Source organism: the organism of the source record quoted next, unplaced genomic scaffold (assembly GCF_019419815.1).
Source record: "Pyrus x bretschneideri cultivar Hongxiangsu unplaced genomic scaffold, Pyrus_bretschneideri_v1 Contig9, whole genome shotgun sequence".
Taxonomy (NCBI): domain Eukaryota; kingdom Viridiplantae; phylum Streptophyta; class Magnoliopsida; order Rosales; family Rosaceae; genus Pyrus; species Pyrus x bretschneideri.
Genome location: NW_025999831.1, coordinates 1,360,679 through 1,385,816, shown reverse-complemented (window position 1 = coordinate 1,385,816; position 25,138 = coordinate 1,360,679). Strand labels below are relative to the sequence as shown.

Here is a 25,138-nt window from a genome sequence, read left to right as displayed (position 1 = left end):
TTCATAGCTCATCAACGATTAACTTTATATCTTTTTCAATTGACCAAATTCTTGTTCTAAATCACAATTCCACCCTTTTCGTTTGAGAGATACTCGATTCCACAGAATCGTGGAGGATGCCTATACAAAACAGTTCGTGATCAATTCATGTTACTTTCTAATTGTGATCAGATTCATTCATATCACGAATCATTTTGAACAAATCATTGTTGCTACAGTTGATTAACTAAATAACCTTAATTTCAATTAACTTTTTGTAAAGATAAATTTTATAGAGTGTTTTATAATACGACTAGTTCTGATCATAAGCATGAAGTTTGATGAATTGGCCACGACTATTTTCTGTTCCTCTACAATTGTGTGAAGCCAATTTTCTCTCTTTTTGTTTTACCATTTGATTTTTTTATGAGAAATTTGTACATACACTAAGAACACTTATCACATAGTATATCATTTGACGTATTATAATATAAGCAAACAAGTGGATTTATATATTCTGACTCTTAGCCGCGTTAAAGTCTGATTAAAACAGTAACATCAACTAGCATTGTTCCGAGTATACCAAATACTTTCTCGGGTTTGGGCTCAAGCAGTCAAGTTGCAGGGCAAGTAGAAAGTGCTGCAAACTGGTTTAACATCACTGGGATCCTCAGTGCGCCTCAAATGGACCAGTGTGAGCCGTGAACGGCAGAGCAATGCCTAACTGACGCGTATTTCTCTTGACATAGACGTTTAGGTTAAAAATGATAAGCACAGCACACGAGGTTCTTCAGCAGTCTGTCTCATCTAAAATTGTCTTATTGTGGTAAATATCAAACTGAATAAACAGTTAATATGCGATCATTATTTCGATTTTTAGTTTAAAAAATAATTTTTTATACTAAAAATAGAGGGAAAATTGATGAAGAAAATGAGGGATTGAGACGGATGAGGGAAGTAACCGAATAAGTGGGGAAGGGAGGAGTAAGAAATCAATGAGATTATATATATGAAAACAAAAACGTGTAATCATTGATTATATGAAAACAAAAACGTGTAAGTGAAAACAAATTAAAATTTATTCCGTTTTTATTTTGTGTGTCACTTCATATGCGTATTTTCATTTCTCTACCCATATTCATTCTTGTTTCAACAATACAGACTTTTAATTTATTTTCAACATTTTTTTTATTTCTGACCATCAAGCTGAATACATAAAACGTAAACAACGAACAAAATTAAACAAGCGTGTCAAGGGAAAGAAAAATAGTGTGTGATATCATTTCCCTCGTCATTTTAATATGATCAGAAAGTATTGGTCATAATCACAGTATGGATACGTTAAGTTCAAGTATAAAATCTAATTTCTCACAATAATCCTACCATATAATTTACCACCACAAAGCTAGAGTTGGACATGAACCTTTGAATGACGTTCAAGTCTGGCTTTTCTGGATTCATTGTACGGACAAGTGGCCATTTTCCTGTATTCTGGTTTACACTATTTATACAACATAAAAAGATGCCTTTTAATTTGGCATCCACACTGAGTGAGACACAAGAAACAGGAAAACGGTTTCTGTAACTTTCATGGCTTCCAGCCATACCGACCTAAATGAGGCATGTTATAACGCAACTGCTGGAAGCAGCTTAAGATAACATCAAATGCTGCAAAAACAAAAAACAAGTCAACAAAAGGAGTCAATCACTTGGATCCTTTTGTTATAGTGGCCCTACGCTGGATCTTAGCTGATCTTTTACCGTGTGATAGGGTCTGGTGATAACCCACTTAAACACAGGTTTGACTGAGTCTTATCACTTGATGAGTCGACTCACTCAACAGCAAATAAACAGTACGAAAAATTCTCTCGTAATCGGAGTTAGTATGTGGCAAGCATCGTGCACATGACAAGTATTTATTAAAGGAATGATGTTGTTGTGATTATGTCTTGGTTACAATGGCAAGAGAGTTTCTCTTGCATGATAAAGTTCATTGATAATCGACTCAATATAATGATTTGACGTGTAGTCTTACGACTCCGTGAGTCGACTCACACAACAGTAAAGAGATAGGAGAATAAACATATTTTTGCTTTAATCATTGCAGATTTGCTTAGTACTAATCCTATTCTAAGCCACCCATGATGTTTTGTTTTGTTATATATTTACCCCATTTCTTACTCACCAACCGTTTCATCCACGCCCAAATCAAGTGTGTATCCAACATCTATGATTACTTTACCCACTTGGACTTGGTCATTGATAAGATTTTTAGTACAAGTGCAAAGAGGTTAAAATCACACAAAATACTTGCAAGAGAACAAGATAGTTGTAGTAAAAATGCTCATGCAAGGTCGTTCCCACAAAGATTATTTAAAACAATTTATGCAAAATCAAAATCTTAATTAATTATTTGAAAACAAAGATTGAAAAATGTTGATTTTGAATTTAAATGTAATAAAAACGAATTTAATAAAAGTAATTTAGAAAAAAAAACTAGTAACCAATTAAGAAGAAATCAGATCAAAAAGAAAAGGTTTTGAGAAATAAATTTGGAAAAGCACTAGGATTCCGCCATCCCCTTAACAATTCTATGTAGATTTACTAATTACTTATGAATTACCCATGCAACTTTGAAGGTTAAGCTCGTGGTATTCAAGTTAGAATGTATATCAAATATGCAATCTGTCTGTGGTATTCAGATCAAATATAAACATGCATGACTCATTACACTTTGTGAAAAGCTTTTGAAAAACCATGTAACTCCTAAGACGTGGCATTCGCCCTAAGTGAAATTACAACTATCAATCACAAGAAGCAATACTCAATCCTCCAGTGGTATTCCGACCGAATTGCATCTAATTATTTATCTAAACATCCTAATGGTTGCGAGCATTAAGACACAAAGACAGTTTAAACACAGTGATTAATAATTCAAAGTATGCATGCATAATATCATAAGCAATTAAATAAAAACTACAAATTCATGCTAAGGCTCAAGGCATCGCCCTAGCAAAAGAAAGTTAGTTACGCATATTCATAATTAAAATCAAAAGAGTTTTATTAAACTAAAAAAAGAATGAAAGCACCTTCTAGAATAAAATCTGAAAATCTCTTAAGTTTTTGCCAAATTCCTCTTTCAAATATTGCATAAAGAAGAAGAAGGTGCTACCTAGAAAATCCAATCCTTCCTAGAAAAGGACTTATAATAAAACTAAGAAACCAAATAAAAGTAGGAAACCAAATAAATTAGGAAACATAATCTTAAATTGACTATGATAATCAGCCCAAAATCTGCATTGCCACGTTTTGGACCCATATATACTCCAAAACTGGCCCAAAATAGTTAGATTTAAAGCTTGAACTATTCTGAACACTTCTCCAGAAGGCTACGAATCCATCAGACGTCATCTTGGGCTCAAAAAATCACAATTAAGCCCAAAAAGTCACTTTCTAGCATCGCGCACTGCTTCTTTATTTCCTAGCCAGAAAATAACCGCTTGGTGGAAAAATCTGATATTTTGATAGAATCAAGCTAAGCTACTCACGAACGTCCTCCAATTTGAATCACTTTAAAATTCATCTGTTTGATCATGTTTTGCTTCAGAAGAAGTTAAATGTCCTATATTGAAAATATAAAGCAAAATATCAAGATCCTACCAAAATAATTACCAAAACATATTAAGAATAGGGTTGTTTAGATAATATAATATTGACTCATTAGTCATCAACTCTACAAGTCCATAGCTTAATGCTCAAAAAAAAAAAAAAAAAAAGGTGGGGTGCAGGGAGAAACAAGGCATATCTGTAATATTGAGCAATATGAAGGGGAGGATTGTATCCATCTCCTTTATATACACCCCATCTATATTCCCACCACCCCTCACTCATGACACCCAACTTTTCAAACCACAGTTTTGTTTTCCAAGTTGTGATAAAACACAAGCATGGGGAATTGCTTGGTTATGCAAGAAAATGTTACAAAGATTATGAGACCTGATGGGAAGATCCTAGAGTACAGCGCAGACATGAAAGTTTACCAGGTGCTGTCGGAGTTTTCGGGGCATGCAATATCTGAGACGGCTCCAAACTACCAGCATCTCCAGCCAGACTCCAAGCTGCTTGGTGGTCACCTCTACTATCTCGTACCTCTCCCTTTGCCACCGCCCAAAAAGGCTTCCCAGAAGAAGGTGAGATTTTCGGAGCCTGAAGCCGAACGGCCTGAACCTGAACAAGAAACTAAAGTTGTAAGGATTAAGTTGGTTATAAGCAAGAAAGAATTGCAGGAGATGTTGACAAAGGGAGGAGTTGCAGTTCTTGATGAAATGGTTTCTCGGCTTCAAAGTGAAGAAAAAGGCATAGATAAGAGTAACAGTAACAGCTTCAACGTTGATGGTAACTGTGAAGGGTGGAAGCCGGCTCTCGAAAGCATACCTGAAGTAGACTAGCAATAGTATAATCCTTAATATATGTAGCATTGTATCCTGATCCCTTCTACCAAAACGAAAAGGGAAAGAAGAAAAGAAAACAAGTATCTCTCCGCTTGATCGGTTTTCTGTAACATACATATAAAGTAAACAGAGATCCATGAAAAAGACTAGAAATACACAGCTTTTCTTTCCCTTCTCACATACAAGTTATTAATCCATTCTCTAATTGGTTGTTAATTCTAATAATAGAATCTGCAAGTCATTCAAAACCTTAGTCTCATGCATATCTCTCACGTACACAAGAAGTCACAACCAAGCCCCAAAAAAAAGGATAAAGGAAAACAAAACATGCAAGTGAAAAAACAAAGGGTTAATTAATTAGAGATGATTTAACCATGACCTAGCTAGAGATTTCCTGCTTAAACTAAAGATTCAAATTTCCAAGAATTTTCATACAACTTTGTGGTAAAGAGGGGAAGAAATGTTGCGTGACAACAAATATCAAAAGCGAGTAAGCAGTTTGCCATATTAGGTCCAAATATCAACGAGCATGTAATATGACGAAAGCGTGATGTGGCAATAAATATATGACTCTATGAGTTGGCCCCTTAAGCTTCCAGCCTCACCTGCCAAATCACAAAAAAGGTAGAAAAAAGAAATACAAAGCATATCTACTGTTATTGGCATGCCAAAATAGTCATCATACACTCCTCCTGAATGAAAAAACGAGGAGTGCATTTTTTAAATGCTAATTAATAACTTCCAAATTATTACATATTGTGGTGGTGGTGGTGTTAGTCCTCCCATTAAGAAAGCCTCTTGAAACTTCCCATAATGGAATGATAGAATAAGTCCACTTGCTTGCTCCAATAAAATTGCTTATGTGTGTGTGTCTCCTGGAAGAATAGCTTAAGTTACCTTTATTTATTTCATATACCAATCGTGGTGGTTTTGGTAGCATTCCAGAGCTGATTTACTGCTGCTTAGGACTATTCTTTACCAATCGCCATCGTTTCACACTCTTCTCCTATTAGGCATGTGAAAGAAAAAACGAAAGAAAACAAGAACTCCACAGGCTTAAATCGCCACCCAAATAAATGTTCCCTTGATACAGTAACCTAGCTTCCTGCACGGAAAAGAAGCACTCAAGCTCTCTTGACTGAAAAAAAAAATGAGGAATTAGAACTTAGAAAAGATCCGGAGTATGAAGAAAAACTCAGAAAGTCGATGAATTGAAAAGTTAATCGTACGGATTACTTTTGCATATAACACACCATTTGAGTCTCGTATCAAAAATCTTCTCAGCATTAGATTGTTTTATAATGGTGAAAAACTGATATAACTTGTAGAACACTGAAAATTAGTCTAAACCTCGTTTATAAACCTTCGATGGTTCAGCAATTTGCATAAGCTCGAGCCCTATGTAGAAACACCTAAACCTTCATATAAAGAAATCAAAACTATACAACAAGATATGAGATAGAAATTATAGTACCAGTTTTTAACTAAATGGATAACTGGAACTATATGTCATATGGAACACCCAAGACATCCTCCCATGTCTCACACCCGAAATTTGTACCCAAACAGACACAGAGCGAGTCTTCGTTGCATCATTCTTACACTCAAAGTATGTAACATAACTCTAGGTAAAGGAAAGCCAAAACTACTTTTGCATTCAGTAATTCTCTACTTAGAGGGCAAGCCTTGGCGTAATGGAAAGGTTTCTCCTTTGTGACCGAAAGGTCACAGATTCAAGTCATGGAAATAGCTTCTTTGCAAAGCAAGGGTAAGACTATGTATAATAGACATTTATCTCCCGATACTCACAAAGCAAGGAACCTTGTTGGCTTGGAGTTGCCCTTTTTTCTAATAATTCTTTGCTTGTTGGGTTCAGTACAGTGTAAACATTTCAAATTACTAAGTATAAGGACACTCTATAAGAAGAACCAGTTGGACAGACAATATTGCAAATCATGCAGAAACTTATTAGCCAAGTTGTCCACTGAAGCGGTCTCTATCTACCCTTTATTTCCATATCAGATTCTGAAAGAACAACCATAGGTCCCTCCTTGTTGATGAGAAACCACATAAGGAAATAAAAGGTCCTACAAAAAAAAGGGACAAGTACTTTAGATTTCTTTATAGCACGTAGTTGTGCTATTGGCATTTCAATTTCGGGTTATAGTTACTGTTTCGTCTTGCTGGGACATGACCAATCAGGACGCCGTGTGACATACATTCAAATTCCACTATAAAGGCCGCTGACTGACTAGGGCACCATTACTTATTTTTGCTTCCATCATAAAGCAGTAGGCACACTGGGAGTAGCTTAGTTCAGTTTGTTGGTGGAAACGTGTCATGCAAGTAAGCAATACACAATGACATGCATTTCACATTTCAGTTAAAATACTCACTTTTTATGCATCACTGAGTTTCTCAATTAGAGTGATGCCCTCCATCCACCTTGGCCATGGGAAATTGGAGGGGAAGTCTAGAAAAATAATCCATATCTTGTACTTCCGGTGTCTGAACTAGAGTGAAGCCCTCCATCCACCTTGGAAAATCATTTTTTTAGAGGATCTCCAATGGAGGGATGCAAAAACCATATTTACATTTTCAAAAGATGTAAATGAGAGTTCTACTTCAATGAGAAAGATGTAAAATAGAGATTCCATTTATTTCTCTCTTTTATTGGCGGGATCCCCCACCAAAAAATGTAAATTTAAGTTTTATTTACATTTTCTAGCCAAGATGGATATTTTACATCTATGCATTGGAGAGTTTCCGGCCAACCAAAAATGTAAAATACGCATTTCAAGGCATTTTGCATCTCTCATTGGAAACTACCCTAATTGATAATTAAAAGTACCTATTATATCCCAGAAAGCAGCATTTCCTTGTTTCTTTCCCATCGCTAACAAATATAAGAAGAAAATTCCATTTCCCATCCCTTAGGAAAAGATATGGGAAATCATCTCCCTCAATTCATTTTCGCGTACCAAACATAGCATGCAAGCAATTGCAATTGATAATTGTACGTGACAAACTCATAACTTCATTTTACTAAGCTTAAAATGACACAAAACTACAGGAAAGTGCTATTCACACACCAATTTTTACCTCCCACACACCCTTATTAATTTTTGGCCGTTGATCATACTTCATGTTGATTTAAGAAAAATCTGGTGTGCGCGCGTTTGTGCGGGTGTGAACCTTGATTTTATAAAGCTTGGACTTGCAAGCAAAAGAAACCAGATCCAGTAAAATACACAACCAAATGTATCCAGTTAAAGTTCACACGAAGGTTGAGAGAGACTAACTTACACTGTCCTCCTCAGTAATGAAACATGAAAAGAAAGAGCTCCCATCAATACTCACATCCTGCATTTGTCCTTCATCCTACATGGAAAGAAAGAGCTCCCATCCTGGCTATATGCCAACAGGCCCGTATATCTCCAAATAACTCGAGAATTAGGGGACCGAAAACAAAAGAAAAATCAAGTAAGAGTAGAAGGGGAGGGGAGAAAAAAAAAGAGCACCCCAATCTTGATTTGTAACTCAAGGTTCCGACTCAGTTTCGGCACATTATCCTGATGCAAAATTTCACTTCATTGGCCCCAAAAAATAATAGCTTCTACTCATAACTTACAAAGCGGCCTTTTCAATGTACTTTTTCTAAATAAATAAGCCAGAATAACCTAGATGTCTACGTACTCAGAACCAAAAGACAGTAGAAATGCACTAAACAGTCAAGGCCTCCTGCTGGGCATGCCAAGCAACGACGTCCTTGTATGACAAGTTGCCTCCAAAAACATCCAAAGTGCTGCCAACTGTTGCATCTACATGTCCCCGTCCTGCCACTTTTATCCTCTCTAAATCAGCCATTACAGTCACACCACCAGCATAAGTTACAGGAATCTGGCACCCAGAAACATATTGTGTCAGTGATTTGAACAGGATGTATGATGCATGAACATAAGAATTTCTAAATCTCTGGTGAAACCCATGCCGATTCTCTACTACAACAGCAGTGAATCCCATAGGTAGCCCCAAGCTTTTTGGCTCAACGAGAAACAACGAATTCTCATGCTCGAGGGCTTTATACCGATGGTGGATACACATTTTAATCCATGTTCAGTTAGTATAAAAATGATTTAGATGAAAACAATCGTTACTCAAAGAAAAGATGACAAGAATCATGGCTCAGTCCTTGTCTTTCCAAGGTCATCTATGTGAGGCTTAAAAACATATTTCTATTGATTGAACATAAATCAAACAACGGTAGTCTACATAGAAATGTGGATAATAGGTTAGAGAAATTTCTTTTCAGTGCAATGACGAGATGGAGGAATATTTCCAGCAACCTATAAAATTTTAAAAAACCTGAGCAGTTAGCAAAAGACATAAATGTACCATTCTATTAATAGGTTACCAACCGGTGAATACTCTCCAAGCAACGCCACAAGCTCCTCATCAATTCCCAGCCTGCAATAAATAGAAATGAGATCATCCAGTTATAACTCAATGGATAAACAGAGTACATTTGTCATTTTCAAATATTGGATGTCAGGTTGGGGGTGGGGGGTTGGTACTCATGCCGATATGCAATTGCAACTTTGCAAGCTTTCAACAATTATTGTTTAGTAATCAACTAAACATACGAGTAGTAGACCATCTGGAATCGGCAAATATATTTTCAGTATAGCAATTCCAAGAATTTAGGGCCAGCACTAAACTTCAAATGAAATTATAGCAGAAGCTCAACTCAAAAATGGATCTTCTTTAAACTCAACCCTTCAGAAATGAAAGAAAAATAACATTATTGTAACTTAATCCATTCTTTACTTGATTAGTGAATTTAACTCAAATGCGATCATAGTTTTATCTGTAAACATAAGGAAATTCTTGATATCAGAAACAGCGTCAATGGGAACAAGGATCTAGGAAAGAGAAAGGAAAAGAAAAGCATCTATCTATAACACGATGCATGGAATTCATGGACCTTTCTTTAAAAATTATATTTCTCAGTTCTCATAACGACGAGCACAAAGAGCAAAAGCCCTGAATAAATTTCTCAGGCAAGGAGAAAAAATTTAATTTTATTATGAAAAATCATTTTCCTTTAACTAATAATTATAGTCAAAGGCGAATCTGCACCACATTATTGTTAGCCATTGTGAGGCTTAGCCTACTCCCTCCCCCTTAGTGTAGATAATAATCATAATATCGTTTGTTCCAAAAAAATATTAAATAAATAATTATAGTCAAAATCTCTTTTAAGGCGTTAAAATTATAAAATTATTTTTGGTAATGAAATAAAATGGTAACATATATAACTTACTTTTTCCCTTCAACATCAACACCATGTACCAGAAATTCGTCTGCATAGTTGGCAAGAAAGTTCAATATTTCCTCATCAAGATTCACATCACTAAACTTCTCCCATCTATCTGTGACGATTGCATATTTACCATCCTGCACACATTAAAAAAAATTCATATATGCACATTAAGACCAACATGTGAAAGTGTACAAAAGAGTCAGTTGAAAATGCTGAAGGAGAAAATTACAAACAAGAAAAACTCTTTCTTAACAATTCCATAGTTTAGTGTTGATTCTGAAGATTTACAATTCTCTGAAAACTGTCACTCTAGTCAAACACCACCAATATGATCTAAGTTTTCACTAAACTCAGATTACAACGAATCAAATACACATAAAAACTGCTTAAGAGTTAAGTAAATAAATAACTCAGCTTAGCCCTGAAAAGAAAATAAACAAATAGATAATGACAAAGGAGGTTTGATTCTTTCTTGGCCTCATACCCTCTTTCTGCAGCTAAGGTCTAAAACAAGCCTCTCTTTTCCAACAACAAGAACAAGATCTTTAAGCCTTTTAAGGTCCATTTGTCCATTTTTAAATACGTACTGCAAAGAAACCATGCCAAATGTAAAGAAATGATTTCGTGAAACAATTTGATCCAAATCAGTCCTCTTAATTAACATATAGATGTAAAAGGGTGACGAAAGGGTAGCAACTTACGGAAGTGACAATAATATGGCTAGCCCCTTCTTCTATGTAATTCAAAGAATTTTCTGAATTGATCCCACCTCCTACTTGCAAACCACCTAGATTATACCAGTCCTCGCAGCAAGTTCAGCAAAGGAAAATCTGTAAGTTCAAACATGTCATCAACGATATAGATTAAAGTGAAACAGCATACTCCCAAGGCACTCAACTTACTTGAAAAAAGTCAGTATCTGCAATATTATCAGACACGGATGTTTTTGCAAAAGTGCTAAAGTATCTGATGCTGGGTAACAGTCTTTTAATCTAATTCACCCTCATATCATCAGCCATATTTACTATATCGAAAGTTCGCAACTGAGAGAAAATCCAATAAGAATCACTTTTCGAACATGAACGGAATAAATACTAGAAGACAATTTAAATCATTTGATCCGAAAATTAATTAACAGCATCAGAATCTACAAGAACAGGAAGGAAGGCAATAGACCCACCAGGATAGGTATGCAAAGCTTCAATGGCTGCAGCTCTACTCAAAGGGTCAGTTCCAAGCATGATAACATGACCACCTGTAAGCCCATCTTCTTTATACGTCTTTGCATATATCAGACACAAAATTGGTAACAAGAACCGATCCATCATCCTTCAAATCAGAAAGGGTCGACCCAACAATTTGTTTCACTGTCCCCTGAAGTAAAAATCAACATAACAATCACAGAAATCCCAAAAGAAAGATAATTAAGCTCGTCACAAAAACGCATATAACCGATTCACAGAAAACCCCAGTTGATTCGAAAACATGAATTTTGATAAACTGAAGTTGCAGTACCTTGTGTATGTCAATGCAAGGCCGGAAGCGAACGGCGCAGCGGATCGAAAGCCGCCGGGTGAAACCTGCACCAGAAAATGGGAAAATGCGCGTTGAACTGGATGAAAAGGGTAAACACCAAAGTAGGAGAAGAAACGGAAGCAGAAGTTTACTTACTGGACGCCATGGAAAGTCTGGCAGTGAAACTTTTACGGTTTGCTGCGCCGAAAATTGAAAAGCTCGGAGGTCTGTGAAGTGTACGGACATCGGAAGAGAAAGCAGCATTGAAAGTCCCAACTTTCATTCTGCTTCTGCGCCAAAGTTCGGATTTTTTTGCTTTTCTCAGTCCAGGTTGAAGAACAACAGAGGAGTAGGCTGCCGAGTGAATACGGTTCGACGGGTGTTTATGTCAAATTACTGTTCGCCCCAAGGTTTGGGGTTTCTTTTTCAAATGGATATTTTCCCAAAAAAATAATAATGGTTTCTTAACTTTAACACAATTGGAGTAATAGTTTTTTATCCAAAAATTTGTTATCGTTGATTCTTTAACTTATCAAAAGCTGCAGTTATGATCATTTTCATCAACTTCGCTAGAAGTTTTGTCAAAACGAGCGAAGTTTTGTCAAAACGAGTCACGTGTCATGCACGTGAGGCTGAATCAAAAAACAAATATGGATAAATGAAAAAATGTGTGGCAATAATACTTTAACTTTAATGCAATTGAAGAAATAGTCACTCAACCTTAACTCAATTATACTATGATCTTTCAATTTTAACTCAATTATTGTAATTATCCTTTGAACATAATTCATTTTGACGAAAAAGATTATAGATGCGAATTTTAATAGTCATAATTTTTTAGTTAAACAACCATTTACCTAATCATGCTAAAGTTGAAGGACTCTTCCATCTTAAAAAATATATTTATTTTCTTAAATATTTTTAACAATATTTGATATTTGGAGAGAGAAAAATTCACAAATGAACTATTATCCCTTCACATCATCCGACTGGGACATGACCGTAATTTCACCAGCTTCATATCGTTCATCTCAAGTCCATTTCGAAGCTCTCCAATTCTGAGCCACTCGCCAAGAATTCCATGGCCACAGCAACTTAGCAAAACCCACCCAACTCCCGAACGAAAATTCAATCCGTCAATGGCGTCGATAGCCACCTGCTTCACCCTTCCGCCGAAGCACCACTGTCCTCGCTGTCGCATCTTCAAATCCTCACTCCTCCCCAACCATCCCAGAAACTTCCGTCTCCACCCGACGCCCATTTTCCCGGGATTTGGCGCCAAGTTTCTGGAATCTAGAGTTTCTGTGTCGGCGGTGAAGTCGGGTCTCGATGCCGCGGCCGCTGCAATCAGGCCCGGTGGCTCTGTGGAGAGCGATAAGTTGCCTTCCGATGTGAGGAAGCGAGCGATGGAAGCTGTGGACGCTTGTGGAGGGAGAGTGACGATTGGTGACGTGGCTGGCCGGGCTGGGCTCAAGCTTAACGAAGCTCAGAATGCTCTGCAAGCTCTCGCTGCTGACACTGAAGGATTCTTGGAGGTAATTTTAATTTCGGAAAGTTCTGAACTTGTTAGTTGTTTCCCAAAATGTTTTCTAAGAAAATGATGGGGTTTTGTAGGTTTGTTTAGTTAATTTAAAAAATTTGTGAACTTGGAGTTGTTTTCGAAAATGTTTGTGAAGAAAATGTATGGGGTTTATAGGTTTGTTTAGTTATTTTCACAGATTGTGTTTGTGGTGAGTCCAATTGTTGTTTTCAAGATGGTCCCAACAGGTTTCGGATGAAGGTGATGTGCTCTATGTTTTCCCCAAGGATTATCGGGCGAAGCTTTTGGGAAAATCGCTTAGAATGAGAATTGAGCCTGTGCTTGAGAAGGCAAAGGTAGTAACTTTGTGGAATTTTTGGTTATAATGTTTGGCAGTTGGAACTAACATAATGCATTTTGACAGGCTGGGGTTGAGTACGTAGCGAGGGTTTCATTTGGAACTGCCCTAGTTGCTTCCATTGTTCTTGTTTATACTGCAATTGTTGTTGCTCTGTCTTCTGGTAGAAGGTAAGTTTTCATGGTATTGTTATTATCTCTATTGTTAAATAATTTCTATTCTGGGCAGATTGTTGACACTAGTGTTTTGGTTACAGTGAAGATGACAATCGTGGAAGACGTGGAGGAAGGTCGTATGATTCAGGGTTCTCTTTTTACATGAATCCATTTGACCTCTTTTGGTAATACCTTCTTCTTACTTGTTAAGTACACTTTTTCATAATGTTTTTCGTAATTCTGTGGAACGGTTTCGGGTTTAATTATATTAGTTGTTGGAACTTGTAAGAGACTTTTGCTCACACCTTGTTTACCTTTTATTTCATGAAGGTTCTGGGATCCATATTACTCTAGGAGGCGGCGAGTACAAACAGAACGAGTACAAACAGATGATAACAAGATGAATTTCGTTGAATCTGTATGTGATGGAATTAATCATTCTTTTTCTATTGTCTTTTTGCTAGGTTTGTATTTGAAGAAAGTATTGACTTTATGATGTTGTCTTTTAGATTTTCTCATTTGTATTTGGCGATGGTGATCCAAACCAAGGAATCGAAGAAGAGAGATGGAAGTTGGTAATAATTGAGCACTGAGTTCAGTGGTTCGTTGCTTTCAACAATTTGTTTCATTTCATTGGTTGTTTTTGTATGCTTTTATATGCAATTAGATTTATTTCTTGTGAGGGTAAACTAGAATATAGGGGTATTTATAACTCTCTCTCTCTCTCTCTCTTTCTCTCTCTCTCTCAATCAAGCTACACGTACATAGTACGACCTCTTAAAATCTTGCATAGACCTTTTAGGCGTGACTTTTGAAATAGGATATAGTATTTTGTCATAGGTTCTTATGCGAATCCTTGATTTAATATTTTGAAAGAATATACGGGAGTTTACTACTTTTGTTGAGGTCATATATATATGTGTGTGTGTGTGTGTGACCTCATTCATGTGTATATGTAAAATCCAAAACAAGGGAAGAATAAAGGGAATTGTTAGGTTAAAGTAATGCGCTGAATTCATTTATGACATTATTTGGTGTAAAGGTGGAAGTTGTAGAATTGGGGATTGTGTAATTCATGGATAGCTTTTAGACTAGATCAAAACATAAGAACTGCACTGGTCTTGTGCTTGGGAATTGTCATGATTATTTGAAACTTTTGTTACATCCCCAAAGCTCAATATAAACTAGATGATGTGATATTGGAAAATATAAGATTTTCACAAATACTGAAGGTAGTTGGGGATCCTCTCTCAAAAACTGTTGTCCACCTATGGTAAAGTCCTCAAGCTTTTTTATTGTAGAATCCTTGGTTGTGTGACTCTACGTCTTATTCCTAAAGTTTGATAATCTCTTGCTACTTGTTATCTTGGAACTGTTATTTTGATTGTCATTAAAAATCATGATTGATATATATACGTGTAATGACAAAATTACCCCTTGAAATTTAAATACAGATTGGACAATACATATCCTCTAAAGGTGGTGTTGTTGCAGCTGAAGAGCTTTCTCCATATCTTGATATACAATCTTCAGGGGAAACTCTGGTAAATATTTTGTTTTTGGTTGTCATGCTCGTTTGTAATTCCCAACTCTTGATGTAATGGAGTTTTCTTTTGTATTTGGAGAATTTGTACTAGTTCCAGCTGAGATTGGATTATTGTTTGATGGTTAATAGTAGGCACTTGCATCCATTGGTTAGTTAATTGAACACATTAGAATACAGCATGCGTCGTCATTTCATGATGCTCTATGGTTTGACCTTTCATTTGAAGATTCATTTGTAAAATCCAATCACATTTGCATAATTCCTCATAAGAGGTTTGAACTGCAATTATTCTTTTACACAGGTGTTTCCAAACTTCATACTCAGTAGTGTAGATAATCGTGATCTTTTGTTTATTTCTTTATAAAAGAAAAAGCTCCAAACAACTGTTGAGTTCAGTTATTGTTTATTGTGTGATTGGCTCTTTATTGAGCACATCAATCAGTTAAATTCTTCAAGGCCTTGAAAGTTTTCAGTTTCTTTTACTATATTCAGCATTTTTCTTTTTATTCCTTATTATGCTGCTTGACATTTTTTTACTTTCCGTTAATTTCAGAATGATGAAACATACATCTTACCTGTTCTTTTACGGTACGAGGGTCAGCCTGTTATAGATGAAGAGGTATGTTTAACGTTTTTGTTTTCTAATAAATGGCTTATATTTCTTCTTCTTTCTGCATAAATATATAGGAATTGGAACTGTTGGATAAATATACTTCTGTTTCCTTTGGCCTGGTACATGATTGCAATTTCACAAATCATTCCGTCTCTATATTGGATTTCATTACGCAGATGGAAAGATATAATATTAAGTAGTCATTCATAGAAAAAATTGGTTATGATGCAGGGAAATATTCTGTACCAGTTTCCATCTCTACAGCGCACAGCGTCTTCTCAGAGGAGAGGAAGGAAGGAATATGTGGGGAGAAGATGGGCTGATTTTGTTGGAGGAGTTAACAAATTTTTCCAGGAGAAGAAATGGCAATTCAGGTCCTTTATATGATTGCTGTTGCTGATTATATTGTGAATTCATCTGGAAATTAAAATGAAACAATTAAGTTTTCCGTTTGCAGTAACACTACCGTTTCTGAAAGAGCAATGGTTGCTGGACTTGGTGGACTTAATTTATTTGGGGTTATCATTCTTGGAACCATCTTAAAGTATGTCCGACTTGAACTTTGTATTTGCTTTGATTGTTTTTACTCTATATTGCTCTGATGCCCCCACTTTCTTATTTGAAGGGATACTAGAATTGCACCAGTTGGTTTTATTAAGTTTGTTTCTAGCATATTTCCACTACTTCAGGTATGATTTTATTTCAAATAAATTAAAGTTCCCTACCTGCAATGAAGAATTTGTACTTTTTCTGTTAAATGGTTGGCTTCACATGCAATCCTTTTCTTGAATAGTGGAGAGTGATCCCTATTATGAAGCTCTTCCTATACAAAGGGAGAGCTTTTTTTTTTTACAACAACCTGATTAAGTCCTCAGGCTCTATTGGGCTTGATTTTATCTTGTCTCACAATTATTTGCAGATTTATGCTGGTTCTTTCTTTGCAATTCCTTTGTTGCGGTGGTTCGTCCTGCTTAAGACAAACGCTGACATAGAAAAAAGAAACAAAGCAAGACAGCAGTGTGCTCAATCCCTTGAATTGCCAGATATCTCACTTAGAAGAAAGGTGTGCTTCTTTAGAATTTTGTCTTGATTAATCGTTTCTGTCTCAACGTCACATGTGTGCTTTGTAATTATTCAAATTTGCACTCACACACTAGTTAGTAGGGGAGAGTTGTCAGATCAATAAAAAGAAATATAACCTATTGCCAATCAAGCCCTCTCTCAGTGATTGCATTGCCATTGGACTGAAAATCAAGTTAAACATACTAGTTCAACAATGCTGCATTTATTAACTGTTGTAAGATGTGAAGTTTCGAACTAAAATAGCGTAGTATTCTTCAATTGAATGCTCACGTGAGGTTGTCTTAGGGTATAAGGTATAGTATTTGTCATAAGGTAATCCTGTACTTGCCGATGTAAAGACAAGTGAAATAAAGAAAAAGGAACAAAGAACGAAAACTAGGTTAACTTTGTTCCTTCAATGATTAAAACAATATTTACTTATATTTTTCTGTATGATGTTTCAGCTCCTCAGTGCTCAGGACATGGCCCAAAAAACATTCATAGGGCAGGATAGAATTGTATATAGTACGGACAAGGATTTGGTTGAGCAAGACTATGAAGCCCAAGAATGGGATAAGAGATTTCGAGAAATAGAGAAGTCAGATTGAGAACAGGCTACCATTACTTGGTAAGTTTATACATTTCTTGCCTTGGATGAAAGTATTATTTGCATATCTTCATGTAAACAAATGCCAGTGCCGGTATGGTTGGTATTTGATGGGTCTGACACTTTTGTTAAGTTCATTGAGTACCCGAAATTTGAGTGCATTTGGTATATTTGTTAGTTGCACGACTCCTTTTAGTAGTCTAGGGATAAAAAAAATGAAAAGTAAAATGTTCTAGGTTTATTTTTAATTGACTTTTAGCAACACGTTTTGATGTTTACTTGTACGAGAACTTGAAACAGAGTTCTCTAAAACTAATAGTTATTAGGCCAGCATTCAAGAACGCAAGGGTTGCTAGCTAGTAAATCTCGTCAAAGTGTTTCTTTCACTTGCTGATTAGCCGATTATATGTTTTGTTACAGGCACGAGAGCTACTAGTGATCTTCAGGCAGTCGATTGGCAAGCTTATGTGCCCTTGGTGGTATTTGCATTTGTTTGAAGTGTAAATATAAGATTTCAGGTGGACAAAAACACTACATATGAAAGAATTTATGGATAAGAGGGCTCACGTACAATTTTTCAGGATCCCCTTGTGTCTGCAATTTGTTGAATCGGACACAGGTAGCTTTCCCCTGCAGTGAATGTCACCTGGGAGGCAAAAAGAAGGGGCGATACCGGCTTCTCACTCGTTACCTTTGTTCAGTGAACTAGTGAAATACTGATTGTTAGAAACAAGTGCAACACAGTGGAATCTTAACATACGATTTTTGCTGGGCATTCGTTTTCATTTTCGCTTAAACTTACGAGACATGATAGCAATCTCATACTTTGTCATGACATTATCAATTTTCCTCCAGATAAAAGTATTTAAGTAGATCTTCCACACTAATCAAAATGCACATTTTGGTTATTGTGACTGAAAAACGATGGATCGACGCCGCTGTTCTATCAACAAGTGCAGTTTCCGACCAAATTCAACATAATCACTCGAGAGCACAACACAAATTTACACACTGCTGAAAGAAAACCATTAGACTGGCTCCAACGGCCCATGTATTCTTTGACATAACAGTCATGCTGGCTACTACCAAAACCGACAATCGCACAAAACCAATACATCCGACAGAAATTCACACTCGGAACAATGACACGATGCCCATCGGTGCAAAATTTCTCCAAGTTTGAATAGAGTGTTGGCATCCGACCATGATAGAGAGGGTCAGATGGCGAAAAAGCAGTTCCTCCCATGTTAAAAAGTCTTGAGAAAACCCTTTACATATACAGATTGTCGAGTGTAACCAAACCTCGAATGTCTTTAAGCAAGCCGGGAAACCAGTGTGCCTGCGTGATGAGCAGAGTTAAAAAAAAAAAAAAAGCATAGATGACAACTTCAAGGGGGGAAATAACCTAGAAGTAGAACATATGTTAGAAGTTAGAACATTTGATTTTCCTATGTGGTTTCAGCCTCATTCATATTAAAACGATATATCGCTACCAGTTGAACAATCACCGACACTCATTGTTAATGTCAAAACCTACTTGTATATTATGATCTTCCGACAATGATATACGATAAATGCTTTACATTTATCTCTTGATAAAGCAAGTTACTTCATTTTAAAATGGGTGTCAAAATGTGTGTCAAAAGCGTGTGTCCCCAAATCCTAACACTAAATATATTCGAAGAGTCGGTTTTATGTCATACTTCCTTAACAGATACTTCAGTGATCATAGAAGAAATAGCATACTAATCGTATTTCTAGTTTGCTCTTTGGGCTAACAACCTACTAGTTTTATTTCAATAAATAAAAATGGTAATCATTTAGTTTGAACGACAGCTAAATCTAGTTAACAAGGTAACATGAACTGCAGAAAAATAATAAGGAATCTGTCCTCACCTAAAATAATGAGCGCAAGTAGTATTATCAACACCACTTGAATAGAATGCCGCTGAACTTGAATGTGATAAGGTGATCCTTCATATCTTGCCCTAAATACACCAAGCCAGGTCCGTAAGTACATTACTTTTGTCCGAATCCCCATACCCAACTCTTTGAAATTTCTATACAACCACGTTCCCTGATGCTGACCCTGTCAAGGACAAGCAAACCAATAAGCATCTAGGCTGAAGCATAGAAAGCCAAACCAAGTTTACCATGACGAACTGAATCAAGACACAGAGCGGAATCAGATATAACCACACAACAATCTCCTTTCGGAACACTGAAAATTTAAAACAACTTACAAGTATCCTTCTTTGATCTCAAGTCACAGCTATTAGCTATTTACTAAAGAAGAAATATGAACTACTGAACATGCAATACTTAACGGAATTGGAAAATTCAAGAACTTAATTTTCCAAGAAAGGAAAACTTGATGCTTGAATTACAGATTTGAGAGTAATAGAAGAGTTGTGAACAGTTAAAAGTTTCTAATTTCCAATTGTCAAGACACTTTTTTTATGTAATTAAGTATTTGCACACTTTGTGTAGTAGTTTTATCAGTGCAAATAAGTATCATACACCGGTAGAAGATCTTCCTTACTGCACCAACTCTACGAACAGTTATTTGCAAGAAAAACCATTATAAGCATTTGGCATCACTACAAGAACTGTAATTACCTGTGCACCATGAGAAACACCAGCACTTGATGAGGAATGACTTTGTTCTTCTCCATCTTTAAATCTCTTTGTATAGCTCCCAGTTACCCTACTCCCATAAACACTCCATGCCGTACTCAAGAACCCAAATACGTTTGTTCTGCTGAAGCTTTCAGGTTTGGCTTCGTTAGCTTCAAGATCCCGACTCTCACCACCTCCGTATCTGTTCCAAGAGGACTCTGGAAAAGAATCTGTAAAATCAGATTTCAACCTTGTATTGCCAATGTCCCAACTCCCACCTTCACCGAATCTGTTATACGAACCAACTTTCCTCGAGTTGTTCTCCTCTATAGAATCTTTAGCACTAGATGTGGTTGGATCAAGAAATCTTCTCAAGATACTGTTGTCTTCCACGTCTTGACAATCAGTGGGCTCAGCATTATTTCCCCCAGAAAGGAACAACGCCAAACCATCTCTATCTTGTTCATTCAAGGTAACCCACTCTGTATTTCTCATGGGATCATCTCCTATAGCTGTACCCTCCAATCTCTTCTCCACATAAAGTATTTGTTCCCTAATGGCTCCTATAAACTGTTTGTGTCTTGAAATTACATCCTCCCGATTTTGAGACCTTCCTGCCATAGCTGAAAAGCTGACCGCTCTTTCAAAATCTTCCAACTGGCAGGAGAGAATCACTAAAACCTAACTAAACCGAAAATAAAGAAAATGAAGAAAAAAGAGTTGAGTTGTGCAAAGATTACCACCTGCCACTTTGCAGTTTCAAGTGTTGTAGCAAGATCACGTTTGTGATAATCTATTGACACACTTAACTTTGGGTCTGGACAGTCACCTTGAACAAGACTGAGCTCATGCAGCAGAGAGCGGAAAACCGATTCCATCCTACAATTTAAAACACCAAAACAAAAGCAGCATTAGTTTCAGGGAATGTACAGTTCATAAGCAATTCAACATAATAAAACACAGAACACCGAATACAATAGCAATCCACAACAATAAAAAGTTCCCTATGCTTATACAGCGGTGAGTTATCAATCTGTAAGCTCCTTTATTTTTCGAAAAAGCAAAATATGGAAGATGGTAAAAATGAGCAGGAGAGTTGGCGACTCGCAGGTTATAGTTTATTTGTTACTGTCATTTCTCGAAAGTTGATGTTCTACATTGTCAAAGTTTCAAAGAGACAGGCCAAATGTTCCAACACCAGCATTGTCCCTAACTTAACCACTTACTAGCCCGGCAGGAGTGGGGTGTTATCCTAAAAGATCTCGGTGTACATAGAAATAAAACCACGTACTTATAAGTTGTAAATTATTTTGTTAAAGTCCCGCTGTTGAATTTTCAACATGCTCCCTCATGTGAGATCATATTCCACATCCGGAAAGGAAAGACAAGCACGTAAATACTGCACACTTGAACTTTTCGGGTAGCTCGACACGCACAAGAAGAACTAGTTTTGATGAATATGAAGTCCAATTTGTGAAAGACAACATTATTCAAACCAAACAAAAATCTTCAACGAAAAAAATTAATTCAGATGCCAACATTCTAACATAGCTCAGAAATCAAGTTCATCAACACAAACTTTTCAAAAATTATTACTTTTCACCTTTTTTTAGTAACTTTCTTCCCAACCCAAAAAATTAAGTCAAGATTTTTGCTTTTTTTCCTCCCAAAAGCAAGAAGAACACTTCCAAATTCCAATACATATTAAAATTAAAAGAAGGGAAAAAGGGAGGAGAAATGAACCTGTCAGCGGAATCTTGGACGACTTCGGCTGCGGAGAACAGAGGATCCGACTCCCATTGGTGCAAGCTCGACGCCATTTTTATTTATTTTCTATTTATTTTGTTTTTTACGTTCACCTCCAAATAGAAAGTTGCAGTATTTATTCACATAAAAATAAAAAAATTTATTTCAAATGTCGAATAAGAAATTGGGATTTTAGGGTTTAGGGTTACAGAGATGCCGGAAACGGAAAGGAAAGGTGTTCATTAAAATGTCGAAACGAGAAACTTTTTTGGAGCGCAAGGATGGACCGTACGTCCGTACCAGAGTGTCATGATTGATCACACCAATCAGCTTCCACCACGTCGTTAGGCCAGTTTGGAAGTCCATATAAACTAATCCCAGTTTATTAACTTCGAGTTTCGTGATTTTCAACATCTGATAAATGAAGTTTTTTTCGTCTTAAATTCATACCTACAATATTAATTTTGGAACAGTCTCATACATATATTAGTCTGATTGTTAAATCCCAAGTTAATAGAGATCATGCGAACGATGACTGAACGACGTGTCATTAAAGATCCACATGAAAATTAAAAAAAATTTGGTCGTCTTCTACCTCTCCCGACCTTCCCTTCCTTCCTCATCCCTCCATTCTCTCCTCTGCACCAACCCACCAAACCCTCATCTCATATCCTCTCCTCTTCCTCTTCGACTCGTCATACATCCACCCTTCCCTCTCCATCTTCGACTCCATCCATCCACCCACCCACCCAACCCTAACTCCTTACCATCTTCCCAAAATCATCTCAGCCAATTTCCTTATCACCAAAGACAACAAATTTGGATCTATCCCAATTGCTAGATTTTCAAGAAAACTGCATTTGAGTTCTAAAAAATGGCACCCAGATTGCCATTTTTGGATCTGGAACCTTCGTCAAGACCCAATACGCTCCAGGGCTCTCTGAGATCTCCAACCTCCTTGTTCTTCGCAGCTACCACCCCCTCCCCCATCGCCGCTGCTTCTCCAGAACCTCGCCAAAACCCACTAACTCAGCATTTTCATATCAACAAAAGCGTTTCTAATTACGTTTAGCCAAAAAGAAAAAAAAAGTGCTTATGGATTCAAAAAGTTACTTGGATGTTCTTCTTTAAGAAACCATTTCAAATGCTTTTCATTGTGCTTCTAATTGAGGTGAAGGATCGTTTGGAATTGCTTTTAAAAAGATTAAAAGTGATGTTGGTGAAAGTATTTTTTTTGGTTTCAAAAGCATTGGAATAAGAAGCACGTCAAGTGTTTTTTCAGGATTCACTTGTATTTTTACTAAGAATTGGTTACCAAAGTACCCTCATAAAAAACGCTTACAATCATTTTAAAAACACTTTCAAATTAAACCTGAATTGCTTTTACTATAAGTGCTTTTGAGCCAATGTGTATTAAAGAAGTTCCAAGCCCATTGTCTATTGTTGAGCATTTGAATTGGAAAATATTATTCTCTTTTTCTTTCGGTTAGCAAGTTCCGAAAACATTTTGCAGGAGTCATGATTTCCTACACATAAAATTAGATTTTGTCATCTCTATGGATATTATAGTACATGGGTCCAACTGTACTTTACAATCAATGAGGTATGAGAAGCCAAACAATGTTCGATGAATTTAGTATAATGTACATACAAGTTGGTGTTGAGCGTTACTAACTGGGTGGTCCATCAAAACGTCAATATTATCAGTTGTTTACGTTTGCATAGAAAAAGATTAACACTAGCAATGCATGCATAACAATTGGTTTGGACATGTTTGTCCATCTATTATGGAATAGTTTATAATTTGACCTTAGTTTTTGTCATGAATATTTAGCTCCTTACACATAAAGAAAACATTTCTAGCTTAATGCATTAATACGAGTGGTCGATATGTATGGAGGAATGACTCGTTGTTTATAAGAAGCCAAGCAATATTCCACTAAATCCTGTCTCCTTCCAAGTGGCTGGACTGATGCCATACCAGCCTGCCTTTTTGCACTTTCACAGCAGCATGGAGAGTGCTTCATATGAGCTTGTTTGGTGACTAAGATTGGATTAGAGCCCATAACTCATACAATAAAAGTAAGCTCGTACGTTAAAGGTAGAGGTGAATGATTTCTCATTTTTGGCTGGACTGGACATGAAAGAAAATTATCCCTTCTAATCCTACCATTACGTTGGATTTGAAGGGATAAGTTCCCTCAAAGCGTTATCCATCTTCTGGCTTCAAGTTGGACACAATCTTCAGTTCTTTCATCGACAGACCTTACGCACAGAGTTGTCTACGTCAATTCAATCTTTGTCACCAAACAAGCGCCATGGAAATTGACAGCATTTTCTTCTGCTATGCAAAGGATATGATATTGTCATGGAAAAACACATGGTTTTGAACTTTTTTTTTTTTAAGAACTGAAAGATGGGAACGAACTACTTAAAACCCGATCGAAATTTCGATATTGTCATGGCAAAGACTAAATTATGACAGGAACAATGACAGTAATACAGCACAGGAAGTAGCATGCCAACTTACAAGAAATTAAGAATGCTTCTCAGATGAAGTACTTCACCATCTGAATCTCCTTCTGCTTGTAGCCACATTTCTCATAGAACGCTTTGTTCTCAACACTGCAATCGAGAATCACCTTATAACACCCCAGCGAGCGAGCATAATCCGTAAGGGCGTCAATCATCTTCTTTCCTAATTGCATCCCGCGTGCATTGGCATCAACCACAACGTCTTCAATGTGCCCGACTTTGCCACAGTTTCTTATAAACTTCCTTTCAATGAACACACTCCCAGTTGCCACAATCTTCCCGGAGCGATCATCTTCTATTACAAAGACCTGATGGTCCTCTGCTCGGGCACTAAGCTCCTTAAATCGATCTTTAAAGTCCTTGTCGGATACAGAATCGCAAACGGTCAGTTGCTGCAGTAGTTCTATGAATCCCTTGCCTTTGTCTGAGAGTTCTAGTTTCCTAACTTGGAAATTGTGTTCTTCACGGTTTGCCATCTTTTGCTGTCGTTACAAGCTGTTAAAAAGTTGAATCAAATCAAAACTCAACAAAGATAACACCATGGTTCCTGGAATTGAACTTGCAAATTGAGTCCAATAGTCCAGTCTCTAACACACTACGGGAAGCTGGCAAACCAATACGCTTTCCGGGAAGTGATTTTCGCACGTCATTTTTTATCTGAGCCTTTGGATTGAAGAAATCAAGGGTGAATCAGTGAACAAAAACAAGGTTAGGAGCGTAGAAGGAGAAAACAGGAGTGTGAAAACCACTACACTCTTCACATTCTACTCTCATTTGGATTCCACCCCATTGCAAGTATAAAGTGTATCAGTCAAGCAATCACACCGAATCAGATGCTTATCGCATACACCCTTCACGATCAAACACTTTCCTTTTCTCAACCACATAATAGTGGACATACATGATTACAATGTGATAGAATGGACATATATTGCACACAAAACTGATGGTTTCTTACGATGCATGGACATGGACATGAGGATGCGCTGCGAAACAACAGGAACGGGATATGTAAAATTTAAAGAATTGTTGTATGAATACAAAGGAATTCGACACGACAAGGAGATACGAGGGATACCACCGTGTCCATGCATGGTTGATGGGTTCGAT

General features: G+C 36.8%; 4 protein-coding genes and 1 pseudogene across 4 annotated transcripts; 2 read left to right on the top strand and 3 right to left on the bottom strand.

Moving 5' to 3' along the window:
* Positions 1-3,849: 3,849 nt before the first annotated feature.
* On the top strand, positions 3,850-4,608 carry LOC103956425. Its single transcript, XM_009368406.3, has one exon. The coding sequence runs from the start codon at positions 3,927-3,929 to the stop codon at positions 4,425-4,427; it is 501 nt and encodes a 166-aa protein (XP_009366681.1). The 5' UTR covers positions 3,850-3,926; the 3' UTR covers positions 4,428-4,608.
* A 3,312-nt stretch (positions 4,609-7,920) lies between these two features.
* On the bottom strand, positions 7,921-11,639 carry LOC103956421 (annotated as a pseudogene).
* A 637-nt stretch (positions 11,640-12,276) lies between these two features.
* LOC103956422 (uncharacterized protein At5g03900, chloroplastic) lies at positions 12,277-17,903 on the top strand. Its single transcript, XM_009368403.3, has 14 exons — positions 12,277-12,803; positions 13,036-13,143; positions 13,212-13,315; positions 13,402-13,485; positions 13,631-13,718; positions 13,810-13,875; positions 14,755-14,844; positions 15,400-15,465; positions 15,691-15,833; positions 15,917-16,003; positions 16,085-16,148; positions 16,379-16,522; positions 16,986-17,149; positions 17,549-17,903. Exons 1-13 carry the CDS (start codon positions 12,408-12,410, stop codon positions 17,127-17,129), a joined length of 1,584 nt encoding a protein of 527 aa, XP_009366678.2. The 5' UTR covers positions 12,277-12,407; the 3' UTR covers positions 17,130-17,149; positions 17,549-17,903.
* Positions 17,904-18,143: 240 nt separating this feature from the next.
* On the bottom strand, positions 18,144-21,818 carry LOC103956424. The gene is made up of 5 exons (XM_009368405.3): positions 21,491-21,818; positions 20,491-20,626; positions 19,748-20,404; positions 19,025-19,217; positions 18,144-18,467 (listed from the first exon to the last, which is right to left on the bottom strand). Exons 1-5 carry the CDS (start codon positions 21,565-21,567, stop codon positions 18,442-18,444), a joined length of 1,089 nt encoding a protein of 362 aa, XP_009366680.2. The 5' UTR covers positions 21,568-21,818; the 3' UTR covers positions 18,144-18,441.
* Positions 21,819-23,312: 1,494 nt separating this feature from the next.
* Positions 23,313-24,509, bottom strand: LOC103956420 (glucosamine 6-phosphate N-acetyltransferase-like). Its single transcript, XM_009368401.3, has 2 exons — positions 24,024-24,509; positions 23,313-23,834 (listed from the first exon to the last, which is right to left on the bottom strand). The coding sequence occupies exon 1, from the start codon at positions 24,502-24,504 to the stop codon at positions 24,043-24,045; it is 462 nt and encodes a 153-aa protein (XP_009366676.1). The 5' UTR covers positions 24,505-24,509; the 3' UTR covers positions 23,313-23,834; positions 24,024-24,042.
* Positions 24,510-25,138: the final 629 nt, after the last annotated feature.